The following is a 24,263-nucleotide window of genomic DNA, read 5'->3' as shown; positions in this document are numbered from 1 at the left end:
TTGAATTTCTTCTCCCAGGTCTCTCTTCTTCAGCCATTGTTGCTAGCCAGCAAGCCTCAGCCCCCTCCCTCTACCCCCCAGCACGGAGGTGAGAATGGTAAGGAGCTTAGAGAATCTCTTGGACCATGTTGACAAAGTAGCTGTCCTCTTCTAATCCATGTTTCAGAAGCTGCAAATAACACAACACGACAATATGATGTCTCTACAAAAGCTGTTGTGTAATTTCTCCTTCCTGTCACAAAGTTCAGCCGTCTCAGACAATCAGAAATAGAGGTTTCAGAGAATGTCTTTTTAGAACACAGTTTCAAAATGTCTTCCATTTTTGTCTGTGGCTTTTTAGTCAAAGCATACCAAGACAGGACTTTGCTTCCTGTCTATTGTAACTATGGCATGTCCCTCTAAAGTTAAACTTCTGAATGAATATAGTACATCAAGACCTTGAATACAAATTATACCTTCAATATACCACAGGCTCTAATAGGAATATTACGGATATGGATGTATAGTTACAACCATTAAGACAATTTTATGTAGCTCTTAAGAATTGGAAATGATTGTAGCACTGTTACATTGAAATAGATTTGTCTCAGTTTTATGGGACAAGTAGCTCATATTTTGAAACTGAACAGAAACGAAAGCTGTTAACTTTCTTTCTTGTCCACTGTGTGCAGACATTATCTGCTTCCACTCTGAAAAGTTTTTTTTCCTTTTATTCAAGGCATTAGAATTGAGGATGTGCTCTCAGTCGGCTGTCGAGCTGTGTTTCATTTTTCATAGAGACAGTCCATTAAGGACAGGGGAAGCGAGCACATCGCTGACTTATAATAGAAGGATAGCTGATCGTGACTGCTCCTTCTGGCTAGAGATGAGGTGATGCTGACCTCTGGTGGAAGTCGTTTCTAAAATAGTCCTCTATTTCTTATATCTAAACCTGCACACTTCAGCAGAAAAAATAAGATTTGCCATAAATGTATATTCAGATATATTTTAATCTAATTAATTAATTAGAAGCTTTTTAATATTCTGAAGTATTTTTTGGATAAAGCACAAGATTTTCTTTTAAGATATGGAATAATGCACAAAGAAAAATAATTTGTCCGAAAATTTGATTTTACATCAATGCCACAGTTCTCTGCTGTCCTGAGATGTGACCTTTGTACTGAGATTGATCGGCTCGGTGACCTAAGGTGGGGTTGTAACCTAGTGATGTTTGTTTCTTGCAGGGAGACCTGATTGGTTCAGCTCAACCTGGAAAGGAGTCATGTGACTGGATCACATGAGGAAGAGTGTGGTGTTCATTTAGACATCAGTTAAATGGTGTTTCTGTATTTTAGTTTCTGCCTTGATGTCAGGCAGACTGTTCTTCTTCTAGCGTCTATAACTTCTCCACTGCGGACTGAGAGCTGGTAAAAATCAAAAGCCATCTGTCTCTGTTGACACACAGATTTAGCCACTTAACCTTTTCTTTGCACTGTTGATGAGATTTGCAAAAAAAGAAGAAAAAAACTGCCAGGAAAGACTATTCTCTTTTGATAGCATTATTTTCACATTTGCAGCAATCGGGGGGAAATAAAATCACTACTCTGAAACTCACTGACCTGGGCCTTAGATTGCAGCTTGACAACGGAACAGATACAGTATCCCTTTTTTGAGGACTTCAGGATGTGGCAACCTTTTCGTTGTTTTCAGAGAGTGAGAGAGACAGTCGCAGGCACCGAGTGCCATCTTCTCAGCCCACCAACACGGTTCTCTATGCAAGCTGAATTGTTCTTTTAGAGATATTACGGGATGCATTTCTGAGACCTCGCCCACACGTGTGTCTTCTGTTCTGAATTGGTGCATCGTTGATGTTTTTGGAGAAAGGATAATACCTTACTTGTACAAGTAAGGTATCTGCCCTCATCAAGTTCAGGTGAAAATGCTGTAACGCTTTTTAGAAACATTTCCGTGCATGACAGCATGGCTCTCCATAGATGACCTTCAAGTTCCTTTTCCTACTTTTGACTATTTCCACCTTTTGTTTTACTGCCTCACAAATATCAGGCCATCTCAGTCTTACCCAGCGGCCAGGGATTTCAATCCATGGGTTAAGTCAGACACTAGACTGAGGTTGCTGTGCTGGCTAGGTGGTGCTACGGTGACTTCCAGGAGGGTAAACAAGTTTACAGCAACATCAATGCATCAGTTTTGAACCACACTGTGTTAAAAGGTTAGCCACGATAAAAAAGGGATAGTGTGTCTATGTGTGTGTAGGTGCATTAGTCTGTTCGGAAAGTGCCAGACCTGTCGTCTGACGCTCTTGAGGCATCCTTTGTGGATGTCTTAAGCCACAGTTGTTTAAGTTCTAAGGGAAGCCATAGCAGAGAGAATGGGGACACAGTGGGAAAAATACACATCGGAGCCTTGGCCTGCTAGGAGACACTTCCAAGCAACGTCTGGAAAAAGCTGTTGACATGAGACTTTCCATGTCCTAGTACAAATTGGGAGGGATCTTTGTAGATAATTACAACCTGGAAGATAAGCTCAGAACTCTCGTTTTGTAAAGGTCTGTATATTGGTATTGAAGCCTTTGGGAAAATGTTTTCTACCCTCTTCTGTTTTCCTAAGCATTTGTGCTTTGAGTAAGGACATTTCCATTTTTCTTCGAGGGTTGAACATTGATTACACACCTCTGAAGAAACAGAGAGGAGCAAGGAACATTAGAAAATGTCCTTGTGTTTCCAACTAGATTTTTTATTAGCATTACTTCCAGGTAACATGACCTTAAACAATCTAATCATTTTTTAGCCCTTTTAGACTGTTGAAATGCAGTGCTCTGATCTTCAGGTACCTCCTTGTCATATAACTACTTGGCAACTGTCAACAAATTAGGACACACTAATTGGAATTCGTCCAATAGTTGGATGGCTAAAAGCACTTCAGTGCTTAATGCTGTGGATCCTGATATTTATCCTGTGCCACTTCACATCTAAGCAGTAGCCCCAGTTTCTCTGTTGTGAACTTTCTCATGGTGTAATATAGCACTAAAAGCATTAACCTACACAATGTTCTTTCTGCAAATCGAGCTGTACAAGTTTGTCACCCTTTCACGTCTCTCTCCCATACTTACTATGTGGTTTCTGTATATATTGTACAGAGGAATTATTTTAAAAGGCTGTTGGATGCTATTGGAATTTTCCTACTTTTTATGTCTTTTTTTTTCCTTTTCTCTTTTTTTCTACCATTGTTAATATAAAATGAAAAAAAACTGTAGCTGGTGTAACGGCTTTATATTTGAAGTGTTGTGATTTTTTTATTTTTTGCTTTCTCTTGATGTTTGTACCCTATTCATTTGCCCTCCCACTTTCAGATATAGCCACTGTCAGCTGACTTTGATCACCAGACCTTCCAACCCTGAGAACATGTTTTATAAAGGAAGAATCTAAACAGTGTCCTGAGTGTCAGGTCTTTCCCCCCCCCAATTTAAATTCCCAGTTTTCTTTTTATCAAATCGGTTCATTTAAACTCTTCATTTAAATAATGACTTCTCTTTGTTTTTGGTTTAAGTGCTCTAACTTAAAGACCGCCCTTTCTGTATGTCTTCAAATGATTAACTTTGCTTACAAATAATCTGTGTTGATCAGTGCACCACATTGTGAAACACTTGGGCACCATGTGCATACTGTGTGCAGTAATTTATTCTGCATACTTTGCTTGCAAATGGTAAATCAGATACTTTGCATTACCTTTTTAATGAGCAAAACCTTTTTACCCTTAAAGCTGTACTAATAAATCTAGCCCAATGGCCAGTCCACTTGGTACCAGAATGTCCACGCTGTACAAGTGTCTAAAATAAACTAGCATGCATATCTTGACTCACGTTTGTCCTGATTTTCTAATGGTATTTTCTGTAGAGAGAGGCGCTTGCTTGATCTTCTGCTGTTGGATCCTTTCAAATATTTTGAGGCACCTGTGAGAGAGAAGTTTTTGGGGAACAACCATGAGATGTAAATGACTGTACTGACTTTGTCTTCCTATACACAGCCTTGAGAAATATTTAACACCAGGACTTGTAGATAAAAGTATGTGAGTAAATATCAACAAAAGGATTTAATTTGCTACATTAAAAATTCTAGACGCTTGTACTTGCAATGTAATCATAAAAATGGAATGATTACATTTAAAAGACAGTAAATCTGTGATTGTGCTGGGATTTGCCCTTTGCAAGCAGTTTGATTAATTTTTCTGGTGCTTGTGAAGTTCTCTGTGGAACCTTGCAGTCCCTCTGCACAGGAAGCTCCTCTGATGTAATTGGAAGTTGAGCAAGTGGCAGGAAAAACAAAAACAAAATGCAAAAAACTTTGCCACTCAGATTCATTTGTTTTGTAAGCCAGGGGTTGGAAAACTATTTGAAGACAAGCACGCTTGAAGAACCAAGAATGTTTCTTGGTCCGTCTCAAACATTTCACTTAGGCCCTGCTGTTGGGATTGTAAGGGATGATCTTTAATGGTCATTTCAATTTTCCAACATCTGGAGTTTAGAAGAAAAGGGCGTTTTGAAGTTAGAATTACACAGATTACAAATCGCCCAGTTTTGTATACAGTAAAGGCTTGGAAGCTTCTAGTAGCATAAGAAATAGAAAGAATCTCTCTCTCAGAACATGTGCTGCCACATCTCTGGCACCAATGTATGTTGTATTTTCTGGTTTTGTTGGAAGTCCATGGCATAATGTGTGAAAGGTCACTGTGTACCCATTATCATTTTCCTTCTGAGAGCAGCATCAGGACAGGCTTTGTGTGGAGATACTGACCTACCAGTGCTTAGTGAATAGAGGTCCGAATTGGATTTTTACACAACTTAATCTTTCTCATTTGTTTGAAAGAGTTGATTCCTGTTTTGAAATGCAGTTCAGAATGGACGCGCACTCTTCCGTGACGGTTTTACTCAATTAGGGTAAAGTAGAAGCCACCGATGCATCAGTCAAAAAGATGTCTCACTAGGTGGTGTGTTCACAGAATTATCTTGTCTACAGAAATTAAAACATTTTGAATTTTTGTGTTGGAATTAGATGTTTTGAGGCAAAAGAATTTTAAATGTTTTTAATCTTTAAGAAAAATGGAAAGGGGGCTGGAATGAAGTATATATAATAATAATTTAATTATTTTGCTTCCGTCTCCAAAATTTTAGACTAGCAAAATTGTGCTGCTTATTGAGTTGGTACAGATCTTAATGGGGGGGAAGCGCTTGATTTTGTTTTAACTTATTTTAAGTTTCCTTTTGTTGATACCCATGGTAGAAAAACAAAACAGATCTGTTTTTTTTTTCCACAACACAGCCGTTGATAAGTCCAGTTTCAAAATGGTGCTCGATAGACGTCCTTGGAAGCCGGTAGGGGAGAAGGAACTCGTCATGTGACTGTGGTGTTCCTTTCTCTCTGCGGCATTGTACTGTTTCCCACCTCTGAACACCCCTTACCCCCAACTCATACAGCAGTGGGGAGTGACTCGGTATCCGTCATCGGTACTTGAAAGGAAGATGTTTACAGCTTTTTTTTTTCTTTTTTTGATTGCTGTGTTTGATTTTCAGTCTCCTCCCTCTTCCCTCTCCACTATCCCCTCCCCCCTCCCTCTTCAACTTTGTCCCTTAAATTTTCTCTTATGTAAAGTGTACATTACCATGTTTCTTTTTTATACAATACTGTAACTTGCCTTTGTACATTTAGGCAAAAAAAATAAATCTTTTTATGAGACAATCACACCTGTCCTTCACTGCCTGACTTTCTTCCACGGCTCAGGGAGGGAGAAATGGTGAGAACAGTAGAGGGACTTCTTGTGGGATTTTACAGTGGGACCCATCTGCGCAGGATTCCTTTCACTGGATACAAAAAGTCCTATTTTTTTATCACCCTCCTCTAACTGCTACTACCCCAGGATCTCCTTGATCTGAGGGGAGCAGTTCTAATATTTCACACCTCAGAAATCATTGTGTTCTTTTTGCTTTCTCACTATTAAGCCACAAGCTGCAATTTAAAAGAAATCACACGGTTTTATATTACTAATTACTGATTACTGAATATAAGTAACATTATTCTAACAGGAATGCTGGAGAGGAAAGTGCCAATCATTTTTAAAACCAGCCTCTTGTGTGGTTAAGAATTTCTACTTGTAATTGTAATCTCGGCAGATACCTTTTTAAAGCCTCATGTGATTCACCTTCCTTGTTTCCTTAAACTACTGTTTTTGAAACCTGATAGTAGTGGCTTTACGAGAAAAGATGTTTATGTAAAGGGGAGAAAGGGTAACGATGACGTCCTGCATTCTTTAGGCTCTGTTCAGTCACCTCTGAACTGCTAGAACTGCAAAAAGTTACTATCAGAAGCTCAAATGTATTTCCTGATAAGGCCTGATCTGGTAACTTAGTCAATCAAGTATTTTAAGAGTTCATTTTGACTCTGGAGACAGATTTGATAATTCTGCACGTTATCATACTTCTTCTGTTTCACAGCCTTAGTCCCAGACTATCCTGGGGTCAGCTGCTTTGGTTGCTCTTCTCCATTTGTCTCTGTCGAGCACATCTTCCTCACTCACTTCACATACCTCCATATCTTTTCTAACACAATCTATCCATCTCTTTCTAGGCCTGCCTCTTCCCCTGTTACCTTCCACCTCAAATTCCATTACCCTCTTTGTTACTTCCTCAACGTCCCTCCTCATGATATGTCCATACTACCGTAACCTCGCCTCTCGCATCTTCTCAACCACATCCACCACCCTACATCGTCTACGGATTTATTTCTGATCTTATCCTTCATTGAAATCTGCAGAATCCATCTCAACATCTTCATTTCAGTTCTCATCAAATTCTCTTCCCTCTTTCCAACTGCCAAGCATTCAGCTCCATATAGTAGTACAGGTCTAATCACAGTTTTGTACATTTTGCACTTTAACTTTCTAGGAATTTTCCTGTCACAGATCATTCCAGTTATTTCTCTCCACTTGTTCCATCCAGCTTTCACTCTTTGTTTTACTGCCTCCAGTGTTTCTCCTCCCTTTACCAGTTTTGATCCAAGGTATTTAAAGCCATCAACCTGTTTCAGTTTTCCTCCATTTGTCTCCTCAACATAGGTATTAGTATCTCCTCTTCTCTCCATTACCATTATTTCAGATTTTTCTGCATTCATTTTCAGTCCACCCTTTTCCAGACTCCTCTGCCATTTGAACACGTTCTCCTGTAGTTCTACTTCTGAATCTGCCATCAATGCCACATCATCAGCAAAGATGAGTTCCCAAGGCACTTCTGTTCTTACCTCCTCTGTCAGTGTGTCAATAATGTTTATAAAAAGGAAAGGACTTAGTGCTGATCCTTGGTGTACTCCAACTGTGATTTCAAACTCTTTTGTCTCTCCCTGTTGTGTGACCACCTTCATAGTTGCATGTTATCATACTATAAACTAAAATATTTGGAAGCTTATATTTTTCATAAACCATTAGAATCTCTTGATTATGTTTGTTCAGGTGGGGAGCTGCGCCAGCATGCGTAGGCTGCAAAGGAACAAGTAAAGGTTTATTCCCTGCTGAAAAAAAGAAGAAAGAGAACACAACGTTTCGGCTGTAGAGCCTTCTTCAGGTGTGAGAGAGACAGGGCAGTAAGCAAAGGTAATGTAGCGAACAAAGAACAAAGGCTGGGAGAGAGGAGGAGCGAGAGGTGGGAGCAGGGGACAGACAGAGAGGCCAATCAAGAGGTTTTAAGTCAGAATAGGTGTAAAGAGGTGTGAAATGAAAGCTCCAAATGAATGGAGAAAATTTGGAAGAAAAGTATTCTGTCGTTAAGAGAAGGGGGAAGGTGTGATCCTAGCTGCAGAATAATTTTGGTTTCTGTAGTCTTTCTGATGTAGCAGTTGGGAAAACTGTCTTTGAGAACACAGACGGAGAGCTTAGAGTGGTCGTGGCCGTCAGAGGTGAAATGAGAAACAATGGGCTTGGAGAGATCTTTAATCTTCACAGCCCTGACGTGTTCTCTGAAGTGGTCTCCGAGTCTCCTTCCTGTTTCTCCAATGTAGATGGCTGGGCATTTACTGCAAGAGATACAGTAAATAAGGTTGCTGGAGGTACAAGATGCCGTCTGGGTGATCTGGAATTGTCCTGAGGGGCCTTGAATGAGTGTGGTGGTGGCTGTGTACTTGCAGGTGATACAGCGAGCTCTGTTGCAAGGGAAAGTGCCTGGTGTGGATGGTTGCTGAGGGCAGTCGAGGGAGCTTGAACTTTATTGCATATGTAACCGGTACATGTACTGGTACAATGGAATTCTTACTTACAGAAAGTCTCTCGATTGTTAAAACAAGTGTAAAAACACAAAGTGCAGCCAGCCAGTGTACAAGTAAACTAACAGTTTGAATGTAAACAATGCAGATGTGTAAACAATGACTGGAGATGTGCAATAAATAAGAAATCATAATGAGGTAGATGGTCTAGGTGTGCCCCGGGGGCATGGCTAAATGTGTTCGCCAGTCTCACTGCTTGTGGATAGAAGCTATTGAAGAATCTAGTGGTAAGTGTCCGTATGCTCTTATATCTCTTGCCTGAGGGCAGTAGGGTGAAGAGCTCATGCCCGGGGTGGTGACTGTCCTCTGTGATGGCCAGAATTCTACCACGGCAGCGGTCCTCATAGAGCTGTTTAATCTCGGTGAGACCGCAGCCGATGATCTTCTGGGCCATATTGACCATTCTCTGCAGTGCCTTTCTTTCTCGCGAAGAGGTGTTGCCATACCACACAGTGATCCCGTTGGTGAGGATGCTCTCGATGGTGCAGCGGTAGAAGTTCACCAATACAGGTACTGGCATCCCCCATCGCTTGAGGCACCTCAAGAAATAAAGGCGCTGCTGAGCCTTCATGATAGAGTCAGTGTTCACAGTCCAGGTTAGATCTTTAGATATGTGAATTCCCAAAAACCTAAAGCTTGTGACTGTTTCCACTTCCGTTCCATCAATACTGAGTGGGCTGTGTGTGGTCTGTGACTTCATCCCTGTAAGTGGACTCGTCATCATCGCTGATCAGTCCTATTATAGTGGTGTCATCCGCAAACTTAATGATGCGGTTGTTGCTGTGTCTTGCTGTGCAGTCGTGAGTGAACAGGGAGTACAACCTTAGACTCAGACAGCAGCCTTGTGGGGTTCCAGTGCTCAGGGTGAGTGGTGGTGATGTTTTATTACCTATCTGCTCCACCTTTAATCAGCACAGATGTTAATGTTACTGGGCGGTAATCGTTCAGGCACGTCACGTTTGCCTTTTTGGGGAGTGGAACAATAGTGTTTTTTTTTAAGCAGGAAGGGACAATGGACTGTGACAGGGAGGAGTTAAAGATGTCTGTAAACACTGTGGTCAGCTGGGCTGCACATGTCCTCAGGACGTGAGGTGGTATCCCATCAGGCCCTGCAGCCTTATGGATTTTCACCCTGCTCAGAGTCTTCTGCACGTCCTGCTCTGAGAGTTTCAGAACAAACTCACCCTGCACACTTGGGGTCTTCTCAGCAGTGCCCGTGTTCAGAGCATCAAAGCAGGCATAGAAATGGTTCAGCTTGTCCAGGAGGGATGTGTTGTTCGTGTCAATCTCCTGGCTGTAGCCCTTGTAGCCTGTGACTGACTGTAATCCCTGCCACAGCCTGCGGGTGTCAGTGCACTGCGTTTCAAGCCACACTCTGTAGCGCCATTTAGCGTGTTTAGAGCAGGAGCTGTGAACAAGAAGGTTGCGCAGATGAGGTGGTCGGCGATATGAGATGATGGGGGGTCAGAAAAGAGGGCCCCAATGGGGGGATCATCCTGTAGGATGTAAAATTTATTGTTAATAGTCCTGGGGATAGGAAGTGTGTTGGGATGGTAGGGAAGCACAAAGGAATGCGGTTGTTACGGCGGGAGCTCCTGCTCGAGTTGATGGTCCGAGGGGTGTTTTTAGCTCGGGCAAGGGCCCTGTCAATCACACTGCTGGGGTATCCTCTGTTGATGAAAAAGGAGTGGAATTTTGAAGGCTTGGTTCTGGAAATTGATGTCCTCACTGCAGAGTTGTCGTAGCCGAAGGAACTGTGAAAAGGGGAGAGAGTTTTTAGTGTGTTTGGGGTTAAATGAGCCATACAGGAGATAGCTGTGTGAATCCGTGGGTTTGTAATAGACCGAAGTAGAGAGTCAGTGGTAGTTGATGGAGAAGCTGATGTTTCTAGAAACAGAAGAGTATTGGAAGATATGTTAACTGTATATTTGAGTGACGGGTGGAAGTTGGTGAAATGATGCAGAAAGCGCTCAAGATGGTCGTTGGAGCATGTGGCGACACCGACGCAGGCATCAATGTATAATGTCATAATCTCTTGATTATGACTGATGGGTTTAAGGAATGAAACCTGCTGGGCAGTGGACAAGTGTGTCACCCCAGATGTTTGAAAAAAATCTTATTGGCAGTGATAACCGAAGATGAATGATGTCTCCACCTGCTGTAACTCCCCAGTAAATGCATGCCAATTTCAGCTTGGAGCTGATTTTGCAAGTACTCTTGTTGGAAGGAGTACTGAGCGAAGTTTTCTGAGCAAAGTTGTCAAGATGGAACATATTTAGAATTTTTTTTAGTATTTTACCAATACTGAGATGCAAAGAATGTGGACTATATACATTGTGCAGGGTGAATATATATATATAATCAGAACAATATGTCCATACTGTACCCATTAGTGGCTCTCTTCCCCCTGGACCAGAATCAGATACTTCATTTTCCACTGTGGGAAATTTGTCTTTGGCTTCTACTATAAAAGTAGTACCATAAAACAAAACACAAATAAAATATTAGGAAGTCATGTAAAATCACATGAAGTATGTGAAATCACAACAGTATGTAATAAATAAATGGATAAATAAATAGGTAGTGGGAGGGACTACATTTAATGATTCCTTACACTTATATAGCGCTTTTCTGGACACTCCACTCAAAGCTCTTTACAGGTAATGGGGATCCCCTCCACCACCACCAGTGTGCAGCCCCACCTGGATGATGCGACAGCAGCCATAGTGCACCAGAACGCTCCCCACACATCAGCTATCAGTGGGGAGGAGAGCAGAGTAATGAAGCCAATTCATAGATGGGGATTATTAGGAGGCCATGATTGGTAAAGGCCAATGGAGATTTTTCATGATCACAGAGAGTCAGGACCTCGGTTTTACGTCTCATCCGAAGGATGCCTGTTTACAGTATAGTGTCCCCGTCACCATACTGGGGCATTAGGACCCTCACAGACCACAGGTTGAGTGCCCCCTGCTGGTCCCAATAACACTTCTTCCAGCAACAACCTTAGTTTTTCCCCCAGTGACAAGGCTGCTGGCTTTTACATGCATCTACGTTCATTTGTTGAGCAGTTTTACTGCAGAGGGGACAAAGGACTTCTTCTACATGGTTTTTATTTGCATTTGGTACCCACTATTGTCTCCCTGACGGGAGCATTATGAGTTGGAGAGGATGGGGGGAATCAGCTGTGATGTTCCTTTCCATCACCATTTCCAAAACAATGCTCCAGTCTGGAGAGGGGGGGCGCTGCTCTAAGAGATGTGATCTCTTGGTTCAGATGTTAAATTTAAGTCTTGACTTCCTGACTACTTCAGCATTACAGATTACATGGTTCAGTTCCTAAGAATAGGGGTGTCACCCTTTGGGTGGAATTGTCCGGCCCTAAATGTCTCTCCTATTTCAATTGGAGAATCACTCCTCAACTGGAGCTTGAATTCAGAACTCAATTGGAGCACTTTCTCTTCTGAAATGCTGTGTAGTGGCACTGCTGGCATAGAATGATTGGCACATGTGGACCAGAGATAGAAACAAAGTGGGTTCCAATATGTAAAATATATATGGTTAAAAAGTAAAATAAGTACAAGGAATTATTTACTTAAGTAATAACTTGGTAAATATAAGTGACTTTGGGGTTGATGGTTCACCTCTGTGGATGTCTGACATGCAGTCATATTTTTAAAAGAACCCAGGGCCTGTTGTCCAATTTGAATTGTTAGCATGGCCTCGTTTCCCAGTAGGATCCATTTTCAAATAGTCTAGAGACCCCTCAAATTATTGTTCAAGTGTGCTTCTCTGATAGACATCTATTAGAATTCAGATTTTAAATGTATTTGAACCTCAGCAGTGCACTTTAATTGAGGACATAATCTCCTTTACGAATGTAATTTTTGAGCAATGTGTGTTTTGGTTTCAGTAATCATATGTTTTGATGTAAAGTCCTTGAAAAATATTTTTCAGTTGGCTGTATTCCAGTCTATTCCACCTCAGACTGCAAAAACACTTTGAATTCTGTTCAGTTCCTGTGAGGGAAAAATCAGATCTATACTTTACATTTTAATAAAGACACTGCAGTTTCTATTATTCAGTGTGGGGACTTGGAATCCTCCCAAGTGAGTGAAAAAGGGAATTGGATCGGTTCCAGAAAGGTTCCCTCAGTGTTAGAGCGTTCATTAGGCCTACTGCCTCGAGAGTGACCTCACCCTGTTGTGACTGTGCCTGACAACATGGCTCTTTTACTGATCCGTGATGTGTGGAAGTCCAGGAATGACTCACTGCTTTCACAGGAACAATCCTCAGAATCATCTGGGGCAGAAAGATTGGTACATGCTCTCGTGGATAAAGAAGAACAAGAACAAAACAACTTTGCTCCAAAGGGAGTGGATCGCTGTTTTATACCAGAGGCTTGCCGTGTGTCCTTTCCAATGTACAGGAGTCCGTCAGATCCCAGTTGGTCTAATTGCGAACGGACAGGTGGAAACAACGGATAAGGAGGTGCAAAATCTGAAACAGACCAAAAATGAACAGAGGGAACAGGGATTCAGTTCTGTGCACTGCTCCAGGTGTGGTACAGGTGTGGGAAGGAAGGAATACAGATCTGTTGGAGTTTAGACCTCTTAGATATGAAAGTTTGTATGCAGGCTCTCATGCAGGTTATTCAGGTTCCGATTTGCCTGTGAGTTTCAAAGGGCTCTGTACATATTTTGTATATGGAATAGCAGATTACTTTGTTTTCTAACTGGTAATACCAGACCTGGAGGAAACCAACACACAATTTGAGAAGCATTCTATAGGACAGTCAAGACGTCGACTGAGCATGTCACGGGGGCGTCTGGTGTCTCTCGGAAACGTCTCTGTGCAGAGCAGTCGAAGATAAACTCTGTAGCTCAGGTTGTTTTCTCAAGAAGTTAATTTTTTGGAGCCAAATCCAGTAGCAGGAATTCCTTCTGCCCATTCAGAAGTTCGATTAAGAGCTCATCTAACCCTCGAGACTATTCAGGACAGAAGATTTAGAAGAATTCCTACAAGATGATGGCTTGGTAATGAGTCAGGAGTAAACCATATTATTTAACAGGCATAGACCTGCTTTTTAGTATGAGTAAACCTAAGTTTGTTTCATTGCTAAGTCGTATATAGTTTCCCATGTTCTGGATTTGTTTTTTTATTATTTCCAAGCTTCCAAAAACGATCAGTCATGGTCTCAATCTCTCAGGTTACTGAGGTAGCAGAATCTGTGTTAGAATACAAAGACCTTTGTCTGCAGCTTGACGTTGCAGGAGAGATTATCTGAGGATGTATTTTACTCTGGCGAAATGTGAAATCTGATTAGCATTCTGCAGGGAGGGGAGAGAAGATGTGCTGAGGTAATGCCTTTTTCCTTTGAATCCTCACTGCTGGTGTGCTAACAAGTAACAGCAAGCTCCTTCTCGTTCTCCGATGAAGGTATGGCAGGGACTGAATTTCCATGGGATGCTACATGTAGGCAGCTGGCCCGATCCAAGAAACAATTCAAGCTTCTGAAACCGAGGCGCCTTTCATTGTTTCTGCAGCAGGAGACTGCGACGTGTGAGTTTGCCAGTTTTTCTTTGCTTAAAAAAGTTGGTGTAGTTTTCAGGTTTTTGAAATTATTCCTTTCAAGGTTCTGGGAAAATCTTCCTTTCATAGTGCAGGGTTATCCCTAGAGCCAGGAGGTCTCAGGACTGAATGCCACAGATATTGGCTGGATAGTCCCAGCCAAGGAATCCTTAGCTTGCCGTGCAGCAGGGACTGGGAAAGTGACTGGGTGATTACTGGTGAGGGTGGGAGCAGTGGGTGATTCTGTCTGCCCTCTGGCTCCCCTCTTCCGATCCTGGGTCCGTTGCATGAGAAACAGCCAGCTAACCATATCTGCCCAAAGTGCTTTCACAGGAACAATCCTCAGAGTCATCTGGGGCAGAAAGATTGGTACATGCTCTCGTGGATAAAGAAGAACAAGAACAAAACAACTTTGCTCCAAAAGGAGCTTTTAGCGAGGGTGGATCGCTGTTTTATACCAGTGGCTTGCCGTGTGTCATTTCCAATGTACAGAAGTCTGTCAGATTAATCTAGTCGGGGATGGACAGGTGGAAACAACAGATAAGGCGGTGCAACAGGCCTGGACTGATTAGAGGGAACGGGGTTTCAACTGGGACTTGTTGTTCATGCTGTAATAATTCTTCATGGGTTTGTTTTTGGTGATGGAGTAGGGGAGTCCAGCGTTGTTCTGTTCTGTAGGTAAATTTTCAAATCCAGCACCGTGTTTAAGTACAACCGGAAAAGCATAAAATGAACAGCGTGTTCTGCTTTGCTATGTTATTCAGAATGGATTGTGTTCCCCTTTCTAGTTTCAGAAGGCTTTATCTATGAAGACATCAAGAAGCATTCTGATGTTATTTACGTGCAAGTTATGTAGCAAAATGCAAAAGAACATCAGCAGTGAATGCACATTTACCCAAGGGTTTTATTTATAATCCTTTGAACCTAAAAATTCTGAAAGACACATGGCTTTCTACATGAGGACTTCAAAAGCAGTGGCAGCAATGGTAAAAAGGCAATAATTATTTAGTGCTGAGGTTCCTGCTCACATCTGTTCTGCACATCTGTGTATTCCTGTCTTTTAAGAAACATCTCTTTGCTTAATCACTGAAGGTCTTTGGATCTCATTAAAGACATGTTTCTCTCATTTCTGTGAAGTATAACTATAAAAAGATGTGCCTTATTTCTCCACACAGAATCTCAAGTGGGGAATCCCTTTCGGCTTCATGGGAGGCTTACACATGGCTGTACTCCAACACAGAATATGCCCTTGCCTGGGTCATTCTCAGTTACTCTCCCCCGTTTAGGACCAATTCCGTTGACAATAGTGGAATTACAGCTGTTGCAGCTATTTTCTATTCACTCTATAGTGGTGTCTTGGTGTTTTGTAAGATTTATTTGGGTAGCTTACTTCACAAGCAAACATAAAAGTTCCATGGTAACTGCACAACAAAAGGCTAATTGTGATTCTACTGTCCTGTAGTCTGGGCAGTTTCTTATGAGCTGCTGTGGACAGATGTACTGTAGCTCTCTCTACTGACACTTGATGGGGTTTGTAGTGGACATGTGGAGTCTGGCTCAAACTGGTTTCCTTTTTGTCAGAGACTGCTGCTCAAGGCTAGGGACAGTGGCAGGAAACCAAAGCACTGCCGCAAACCCACGTACATGAACAAGTACACATGCAAGCTCCCCACAGACAGTCAACCCAGGGCCAGATTCAAACCTGGAATCCTGGAGATGAGAAGCAGCAATGCTACATCACCATTCTGACCCAACAGACAGGGCTATTCAGCATCTTGAAATCGGACTTTAGGGACAAATACAGAATTGATTTTACCGAGATTCTTCAGATGCAAAACCACAGGAGCAATTGTAATGAACAATTAATAAAAGTATTAACATCAACAATCTCATTGGTGGTACATTGAGCCTTCATTCTAGCATCACCAAACTTAAAGAGCTGCACAGCAAAATCTTAGCACTAATGTAGTTGGGAGCTGTTTTTTTCCTGAATGTCATAAAATGCAGGCTTTTATTTACATCAGGACTAAGCAAGTTCTCTTCCGTACAAAACAATTTACATACAGTGTAGTTTATCTCATGTCAAAACTCTTTGCCTTAATAATATTAAAGGTAGTGTTTAAAGAAAATGAAACAAAATTACGTGTCTGGGGCTAAAAGCTTGAGCCACAGGATTTACAGTCTCAGTCTGAAACAAACGTCTGGCCTAGACTTGCAGAACTCTTCGAGCTGAGGCCTGTGACTGAAGCATCAGAAATTACTTTTAAACAGTGAAAGCCCAACTTTTGATTTGCCTTTCTAGAAAAGAGCAGAGGAGTAGAGTTAAACTAACCCTAGGGTTCTGCTATGGGTAGAAAAGTGCCATGAAACTGCTGCCTTGACCACTTGCGTGAGGAGAGTAGAGGTTGCTAAGGAAACAGGCCTGGATAAGTCAGAGGGAACAGGGGAGCCCTTTACTTGTGTGAATTCAGTATCAGCGCACAGTTAAAGAAAAAGGGAGGGTTTGATTTTCTACATACAATCTCCCTTAAGGTGGTTTGAAGGGAAAAAAATATCTATATCCCTTCAGATTCTCTTTAGCTTTTCAAATGACCTTGGTCATGACCGTAGCAGGAGGGTCCTGTTTCGAATCAAATAACAGTGAGTAAGACATGTCCTGAATAGCAGACATTTAGGAAATGAGTTCAAAAAGAATTTTAAGATGTTTTAGTGTCACAAAGGTATGGGATAGGAAATGATCGAGGCAGTTTATTATTAATCTGTTTCATATGTGCAGTATTCCAGTCTGTACTGAATGAAAAGAAATATGACTTAGTGCAGTATCAGGGCTTTGCCTTTTGCCAGTGCGACACTTAATTGCTTCCCCCTGCACTCTTCATGCCACCTAGCTTTGAGTGATGTGCCATTCAAAACGGTGTCTGTGGAAAGTACTCTGTCAAGGATCATGTGACAGCCAGGAGATAAAACATTACATAGTAGATATGAACTGGTTCTCTAAGGCGCACCTGACAGTGCGAAGAGCTCGGGAGACTTTGTCTTTGTTTTCCCTTTATGCTTGGAATTCAGAAAGGTGTGATATCCTTGAACTCCACTGGAGTGGAGATAATGGAACTGGGTGACAAGAGGTTAGATAAGAAATGTTGACCGAGAGGTCTGGGGGCCCTGGGCCCTTAGAGATTTTCCAGAGGAGTCTGTAGGAGCCAAACACACCGAGACTGGGAGGTCTGCAAAATGCCCTTTAAGAAAGAGCGTTCCTGAAGTGTGGATTATACAGTGAGATTTTCAATGCGGACAGCTGGCCTGTCTTTGTTTAAAGAACCTGCAAACTTGATCTCTTATGGTCACCCTGGGAAAAAGAAAAATGACACGATCAGTAACGAATGTGTCATAAATGGTCTTTGGTATGGTATTTGTTTTTTTGGCATTTTAAAATCTACTTGATTTCTTGGAGCTCATACTTCAAAGCATAAGGACGTTTTCTTGTTTGATGCACCTAATTAAAAATGTTAATTTCTTTAAAACTCACATTTGTGAGTATTTGCCATATTCTTCTTAAGTGTAAATGAAAAGCCCTTTTATATAGATTTCATGATTTAGTCTTAGATAAAGTCATAATAGACAGAAGACATTTAAAAAGTGTTCAACGATCGTTTCGTCTCGTCTTGATTAACTCGGTACAATTAACGTCTGTATTTTTACGAACGGATAATTTACGTGGTTCATTGCCAATTAACTTATCACTTCATCCACTCTTTCTTCACAGCTGACCTATTAAGTAGTGTATTGGAGAAAAATGCAAGCAAAATTAAAATGTTACAGTACACTGGGTTCCCTGTTAATTCAATGGTTGGTTGTGTTCAACCAGAGTATGGATTTTCAGCTTCGTCATTATTTTATGAGAGACTGCTTTGTCTTCCCTGCCCAACTTCTGTAATTTAGGAATGCACGTGTACAAAAATCCTGTTGGAAACTCCCGATCTGTGGCACAATACAATCCTATTTTCCTTTTCGGGGTTCCTAAAACTAGGCAATCAGGTGGACGATAGCCTGGTATCTTGTAACGTAAAATATGCAAACCCTTTCATATTTATTGTTCTAAGATAGTTAACGCCGAATAAAATAGCCAGTCTCACTGGTTTGCCCAAAGAAGTAATCTTGGCCAGAAAGAAATCGCTATCGTACATTCTATCCACTTCCATCACTTTTGTCATCCATCTTTCGCAGTGATTATTATAAAAATTTGCTACAATATCACCACAGCGCTGCCGCGCTTGAACAAAAATGAGTAATGATCCTTTCGACTTTTTACAGCCTGTTCCGTACAGCTCGTTCAAATCATCTACGGATACTACGGGTAAAGGCACTTTGTTCTGAGGAACTCCAGTTTAGCAGAAAGCGACGCACCTCATTTAGCTTTTCACAAAACACCCCTGTACTATCCGGATATTAGAAACAGAAGCGGAGGGAGGATTAAAACAGGACGGTGCTGTAACTTGTTTCGAGGCTTTAAGGAATTCGCCAAGTAAGGATGAATTACGTGTTTGCCCCGGGGTTTGAACCCGTCTTTGAGCCGCCTAGATTACCTTAAAGCTCTGCGGGGGGGAGCCCCTGTGAAGCCACAGCCCACTCCAGCCTCCTGCGCACCAGCGCCGCCAGTTCGCGATCAGAAACCCAGCCTCCTCGGCGCGTCCGCCTCGCTGTTGACAGCTCGGGAACTCGCAAGTTTTTTTTTTTCTAATTTGTTCGTGTGGTGTTTGTTTTTTTTTTGCTGCGTTTTTCTCTGTGCTTGGAGCTTTGGCTTTCTACGCGCTCTGCCAAGATGCTGCAGGGCTCTGACTCCTGTCCTATTTTCGGTCCCCGGAAGAAATGACTGCCGCTGGCGGCGAAGTGGGGAGACGCACGGCGCTCCGGAGCAGTGGAGGTACAGAAACCGTGGCTCAAACGCCATCCCAATTTTCCAGCAATCCTCAACGCTCATTCGTTTGCCCGCTTTTCTGAGTTAAGTGCTGCGGCAGTTCAGTGCTCGTGGAAAACAACGCGCTGTCGCCAGTCTGCTTTAAAATGCTCCCTGTGCAGTCGCCGCATTATCAGAAATAACGGCCCTTTAGCGGGCGGATTATTTTCGCGTTCTTGTCTTTATTTCATCTGCCATAGAATCCGACCTCAGGCATTTAAACAGGAGGCAGGCTTTAACAACGAAAAGTGCCCTTCGTGTGAATAGAGATTGGGGAGACTGCTGGAAAGTCTCAAAGAGAGGGCGAGAGCTGTCATTAGTCAACTTCATACAGTATATTCTCAAGAGTACAACTCACGCACAAAAGTGAGATATTAAAACGGCTACCTATAGTTTTACTTTCAGACAATCGGTAAGGACATTTAACTTTTTTTTTCTGTGACAGACGAGTTTCTAGTACAGTAGTTACCCTGGAAAAAAAGTACTATTTTGGATTATCATGGACGTTGTGTTCCTGTACAGTGGAAAGCTTGAAAACATCAATCAAAAGATTAAAAGGCGTCTCGTTTAAACTCGTTACTGTGACTGATTACTGATTACAACCGTTTAAATACCTTTCGGTTCCCAGAAGGTTACGTCTACCCTCCTCAAATACTGGCTCCTTCTATCTAATTTGCCAGAGGTTTACACATGTGGTCTGTCCTATTTCCATTGTGACTGTAGCGCCTAACAATCAATTCGGGAGATTCCTCACCTGAGGCAGATTGACACCGGCCGGTGTTGACAGACTAAGACAAGCATAGTACAATCCGACACCCCCGCGACTTTAATCAGTACTGGCGTGCTGCGGCTGTTTGATCGCTGTGTGAAAAGTGGAAAAAATAAGTTTTACGGGTAACAGGAGATTAATTAAAGTTCGGAAGCGGAGCTAATAATGTCAGAGCAGAACAACACTTAAGCCCTCAATGGCCATATATTTTCCTGCTGTAACTTTCATCCAGATTTCTTGTCACTTGTTAGTTGAGCTCAACTGGGTATTTGCTAGGTCTCGAGAATGGGGCTTCTGTTGTTCAGAAACGCTGAAGATGTCATGTGCACGTATTGTGTATTTACTTCTGTGTTGACTAATAAACCCACAAGGTATTGCTCAATTCCTCACATGCCATATGAACATCTGATAAATTCGTAGAGGTTATGTGAAGGAGCTCTTTTCTTTTGTCTAATCCTTTGATTGGATTGATCATTTTGCATATTCCAGTATTAAAGGAAGATCTGACAAGGCTCCTTACAGAACTGCTTGAGTGTAGTAAAGAAGTAGTGTTAATAACAGCTGCTATGACCCATAAACCCTAACCAGCGAATGGGTGCAAAAAAAACTGCTTCACTTAAAATATAACTCCAGCTCCAACTAGCTGTGCACTGGGGGGGAAATCCATTTATGAAGTATATGTATTTGAATAATCTTTCTCGAAATCACCGTTGTAACATCTCAGCTCATCTCTTTTTAATCTGTAGAAAGTCCGAGTTAATGTAGTTTGCATCCAGATTATATTTACAGTTTGCTTTGTAGACATTTTATTGCTAAAGATTTAGTTAAACCCCCTTGTGATAAACCTTTGTTGCTTTTTTGTATGAGCTCAGGCATTAAAGAGTATTGTGTTTTGTCACTACACGCTATGCATGGATAACCAGAAATGGTCATATTAGAGAAATGCCTCTCCAACACATCTTAAATATGTCTTCATATTAGTCACAGTGAGTCTAACACTGCAGACACAGAGTGAAAAATGGGCCTACAAATAAGCTTTGAAACCCAATACGCTTTAACTGCAACAAACTTCAGTTTGTCCAGCATTCGGCAGTCAGAATCCTGACCAATTCTTAAGTAAGTGATCACATTACTTCCCTCCTGGAGACATCGCACTGGCTGCCTATCACATTTTTTGTCAACTTCAAAATCCTCATGCTCACCTATAAGGCCCTACATGACTCGCCACCTCATTACTTGTCTGACTACATTCTACTCACCACCTCCCAACCTTTGCTCTTCTAATTCTGGTCTCCTGTCTGTCCCCTAAGCCCGTCTACACTCTGTGGGCAACAGGGCCTTCTCCTGCTGCACACCAAAGCTCTGGCTTTCTTTCCCTGCGGGTATCAGAGAGTCATATTCTCTGAGCACTTTGAAATCAAGCCCTCTTCTTCTTTAGAAGGGCTGGTTCTGCGTCTGCGCCCTTTGCTTTCCTACTGTATTCCAGTCTCTTAATTTAATAGTGTAATCATGCTGTCTCCTCTCATTGTGCGCTTTTTTACATCCTCTAAAGAGCTTTGAGAAGCCACTTTTAAAGGCGGTGTAGCAAAAACCTAGCAGCATGTCTTTAGAAGGTGGGAGGAAGCGGTATGCGCAGAAACCGTATACGCACACTTGAAAAAAGCACGATTTCAAAGTCCGTACAGAAGGTGCCCCAGGCCAAATCTGAACCAGAACCCAAGACCTGTGAAGCGGCAGTCCTATTACACCACCGCCCTACCCTGCAGACTTTACAGGCATCTTAAACCAGTTAATATACAGTACTTGAGTTCAGCTTCACAAATGAGAGCTCAGGCTGAGCAAAATCAAAAGAGAGTTGGAATTCCTGGAGATTAAAGGTTGTCAGGGTTGGAAACAGCTGAATCATTCATAACGCGCTGTGAAGGACGGCCTCAGAATGTCTTCTTCTGGACCTAATTTGCAGTCTTTGGTTTGTCTGATCAACACTTTACAAAGGAGCAGAGGCAAAGAGGCTCTCGCGTTACTGTGGATCTGAGCTGTGCAGGAAAGGAAGAGAAGGTGGGATGTACAGAGTTAACAGGCTAGGATGCATGGTAATATGATCGATCATAAAACTACTGTTTCACTTGTGTTATTAACCGTTCATTTCAGTTTTGGGGATTTTGATGAACTACTAAAACAGAATGGCACATGAGGACTCTTGAAGGTAAATCCCCAGGGCATGCCAGTATTTTGAATGTTAAACATAAAGCTGGGGATGTTAAACCGCAGTTCATATTTGAAGGGATCTTTAACCTGGCAGTGTCCTTATAAAAGCAGTTTAGACTGGCATCTCTGTATTCATGTCAGGATTCAACCTAAGGTATGACAGTGTTTTGTCATCTTCCCGATACTTCTTCATCCATATTTTTCATTGCAAACATCTCTAGAAGTAAACGTTGTCTGAGAGATTGTCTGACTCATGTTTAGAGCAGAGAGCCCCTTGTCCTTGCTTTGTGATATTTATCAGCCCCTGGATGGCTTAGAAGCTGGTTTACATTATGCACCTGTGAGGGTTATGAAAAAAACAATAACTTGTACATGGAATGCAAAGTGTGCTCTCCCAGAATCCAGCTGGCTCCTACACTCTCCAGGCAGTGTTTTGTCCTCTTTCCATTACTCTGGGCCAAGGTATTGTGCTTGCATACAGATGTAGCCATTATGACAGCATATTTGTTGCCCGCTTTACAGCTGTTGTAATGGGGTTTGTTACGTAAATGGTATAAGCTGTATCAATATAACATTAATGTTCTCTTAGCCAAACATAAAGCATGCATTTACAATAGAAAGTATCTGCCCCCTTATTGTGGTAAGGAAACCAGGAAGGAGCATTTGAGCGATAGTGTATTAATTCAGCTGCGCGAATCAAATGATAGTTATGGGTTAGGCTATATCAAGTCATTATTATATAATTCCCTTTTTGTCTTATTCAGTCATTGTTGTAACAGGTGCTAGGGCCATTAAGACCTGAGAGATATCGAGACATTGTTCGTCTAAGGTATAGTATTAGTTTCAGCACAGAAGGAAATATGTACTACGTGATTTGACAAGTAAGAACCCAGACATTCCCTTTGTTGTTTCCTGATTGGCTGTCACTTTTAAAAGGATGTCTCTCATTTTGCACATATCACAGGCTTCATATGTCTGAGTGCATGCCTATCTCTCTTTTAACCATATAAATGGCAATATTTGTAGGTGTGTATTGGCATTGATTTGAATCAAACCGATCAAATTTTCAGCAGAATTCGGTGACATTTTGAGACGTTACTGTATTGTAAGCTTTCTTCAAAGGACGTGGAATGCGGGTTTAGATTTGATGGTTTGCAATTGTTAAATACTGAAAAAATGAAATAACCTCACACTAAAATAAAGGGATAATATGTAAAACAATGGATCCCACAATTCAGGGCTTGATACTCCTTTATAAATTTAATTTGTGGCAGCAAGACTTAAAGGTTAGACTTTTGAAGAGACATAATGTTTGATCAAAAATGTTTGCACAAATACTGGCCAAATGTTTGATCGCATCCATATATTAAGCTTATTTGACAGTGATATTCCCTTTAACTGGTCAAAGCAGAAATCAATTCTAATTCATTTTCTCTCTCTAAAACCACTTCACTTAATTTCGCTCTGCAGGTACACATTGTGTTATTGAATATACAGAGCTGAGCAAACAGCTGCAATTGTATTTTATTCCGAGTTTGAAGTGCTTCTTGTTGAAGTGGTGGAAACATTGTATTTAGATTGAGTTTTTGCCTCGAAAACACTTCATTGGAATTCAGTGTGCAAAAGCATTGTACAGCGCATTCAAGTATAGGCAGCAGATGAGTCCACTTGCTGTTCTCGATGATTTCATCCATGAGAGAAGAGTGAAAGAGATGTTTCAAAGGCGTGATAGTGACAACAGATGTAAGCCCTGTCTATATTTGTTTTCCTTTTAGCTGCTAGTTTCTACATTTACAGTGATTTCATGCCCGGGTTTCAAAGCTTTATGAAAAAAAAACATTTAGTATCTATCTTGAAAGAGCTGGCTTGTCAATGGATGACTGCTGTTCAAATGGACACAAACATCTGACAGGGTTCATTTCCATGTGTGCTGTATTTTCTTATATTTGCATCAGAAAAAGGAAAACACAACATAGATCAAGTGCTTGACTTCTTACTGAGACAAAAGAAGAACTTTGTTTTTCCAAATAACTCATCCAAAATAAAATGTTTAGAAAATAGGGAAATCTACAGTATTTTTCTGGCGACAGATGATAATAAAGTATTATTGAACAAATCCCTGTTTTTTTTGCTTATTAGAATTTGAGTGTTTTGGGGAAGAAATAATTATCAGTTAACCACCATTTACTTTGGGCTGCCAAAGTTGTGTTGGTTAATTTACTTTAAAATACCTCAGCAAACTTACCGTATTTAGCATGTCAGCTTGGGGTTAGCAACTGACAGACCTAGTGACGGTGAAAAGTTTTGCCTACTTGGTTCTGTAGTTGTTTTCCCACTAGCTGATAGATATGAGGAACATGTACCAAACAATTTTCTACTGTAGATAAAGTCCAATTTTATTTGAACTCTCACCAGTTTTTGCAACATTAAAAAACATTAATTCTGAAGCAAAGTAAGTCAA

The 24,263-nt window shown here is 41.4% G+C and overlaps 2 protein-coding genes across 2 annotated transcripts in view; both read left to right on the top strand.

Annotated features, from left to right (window-relative positions):
* The window catches only part of LOC102695384 (zinc finger protein 609), a 108,139-nt gene extending 102,402 nt beyond the window's left edge, over positions 1 to 5,737 (top strand). Inside the window, exons 9-10 of the mRNA XM_069190760.1 lie at positions 19 to 97; positions 1,224 to 5,737. Coding sequence (XP_069046861.1) covers positions 19 to 92 — 74 coding nt within the window. The 3' untranslated portion in view covers positions 93 to 97; positions 1,224 to 5,737. The remainder of the gene's footprint in view (positions 1 to 18; positions 98 to 1,223) is intronic.
* Positions 5,738 to 18,708: 12,971 nt separating this feature from the next.
* The window catches only part of gramd2aa (GRAM domain containing 2Aa), a 29,253-nt gene continuing 23,698 nt past the window's right edge, over positions 18,709 to 24,263 (top strand). The window contains exon 1 of the mRNA XM_069190759.1: positions 18,709 to 18,792. The gene's annotated coding sequence lies outside the window, so the exon portion shown is untranslated. The remainder of the gene's footprint in view (positions 18,793 to 24,263) is intronic.

The sequence above is a fragment of the Lepisosteus oculatus genome, chromosome 5 (assembly GCF_040954835.1).
Source record: "Lepisosteus oculatus isolate fLepOcu1 chromosome 5, fLepOcu1.hap2, whole genome shotgun sequence".
Lineage (NCBI taxonomy): Eukaryota > Metazoa > Chordata > Actinopteri > Semionotiformes > Lepisosteidae > Lepisosteus > Lepisosteus oculatus.
This window is presented reverse-complemented; position numbering and strand designations above follow the sequence as displayed.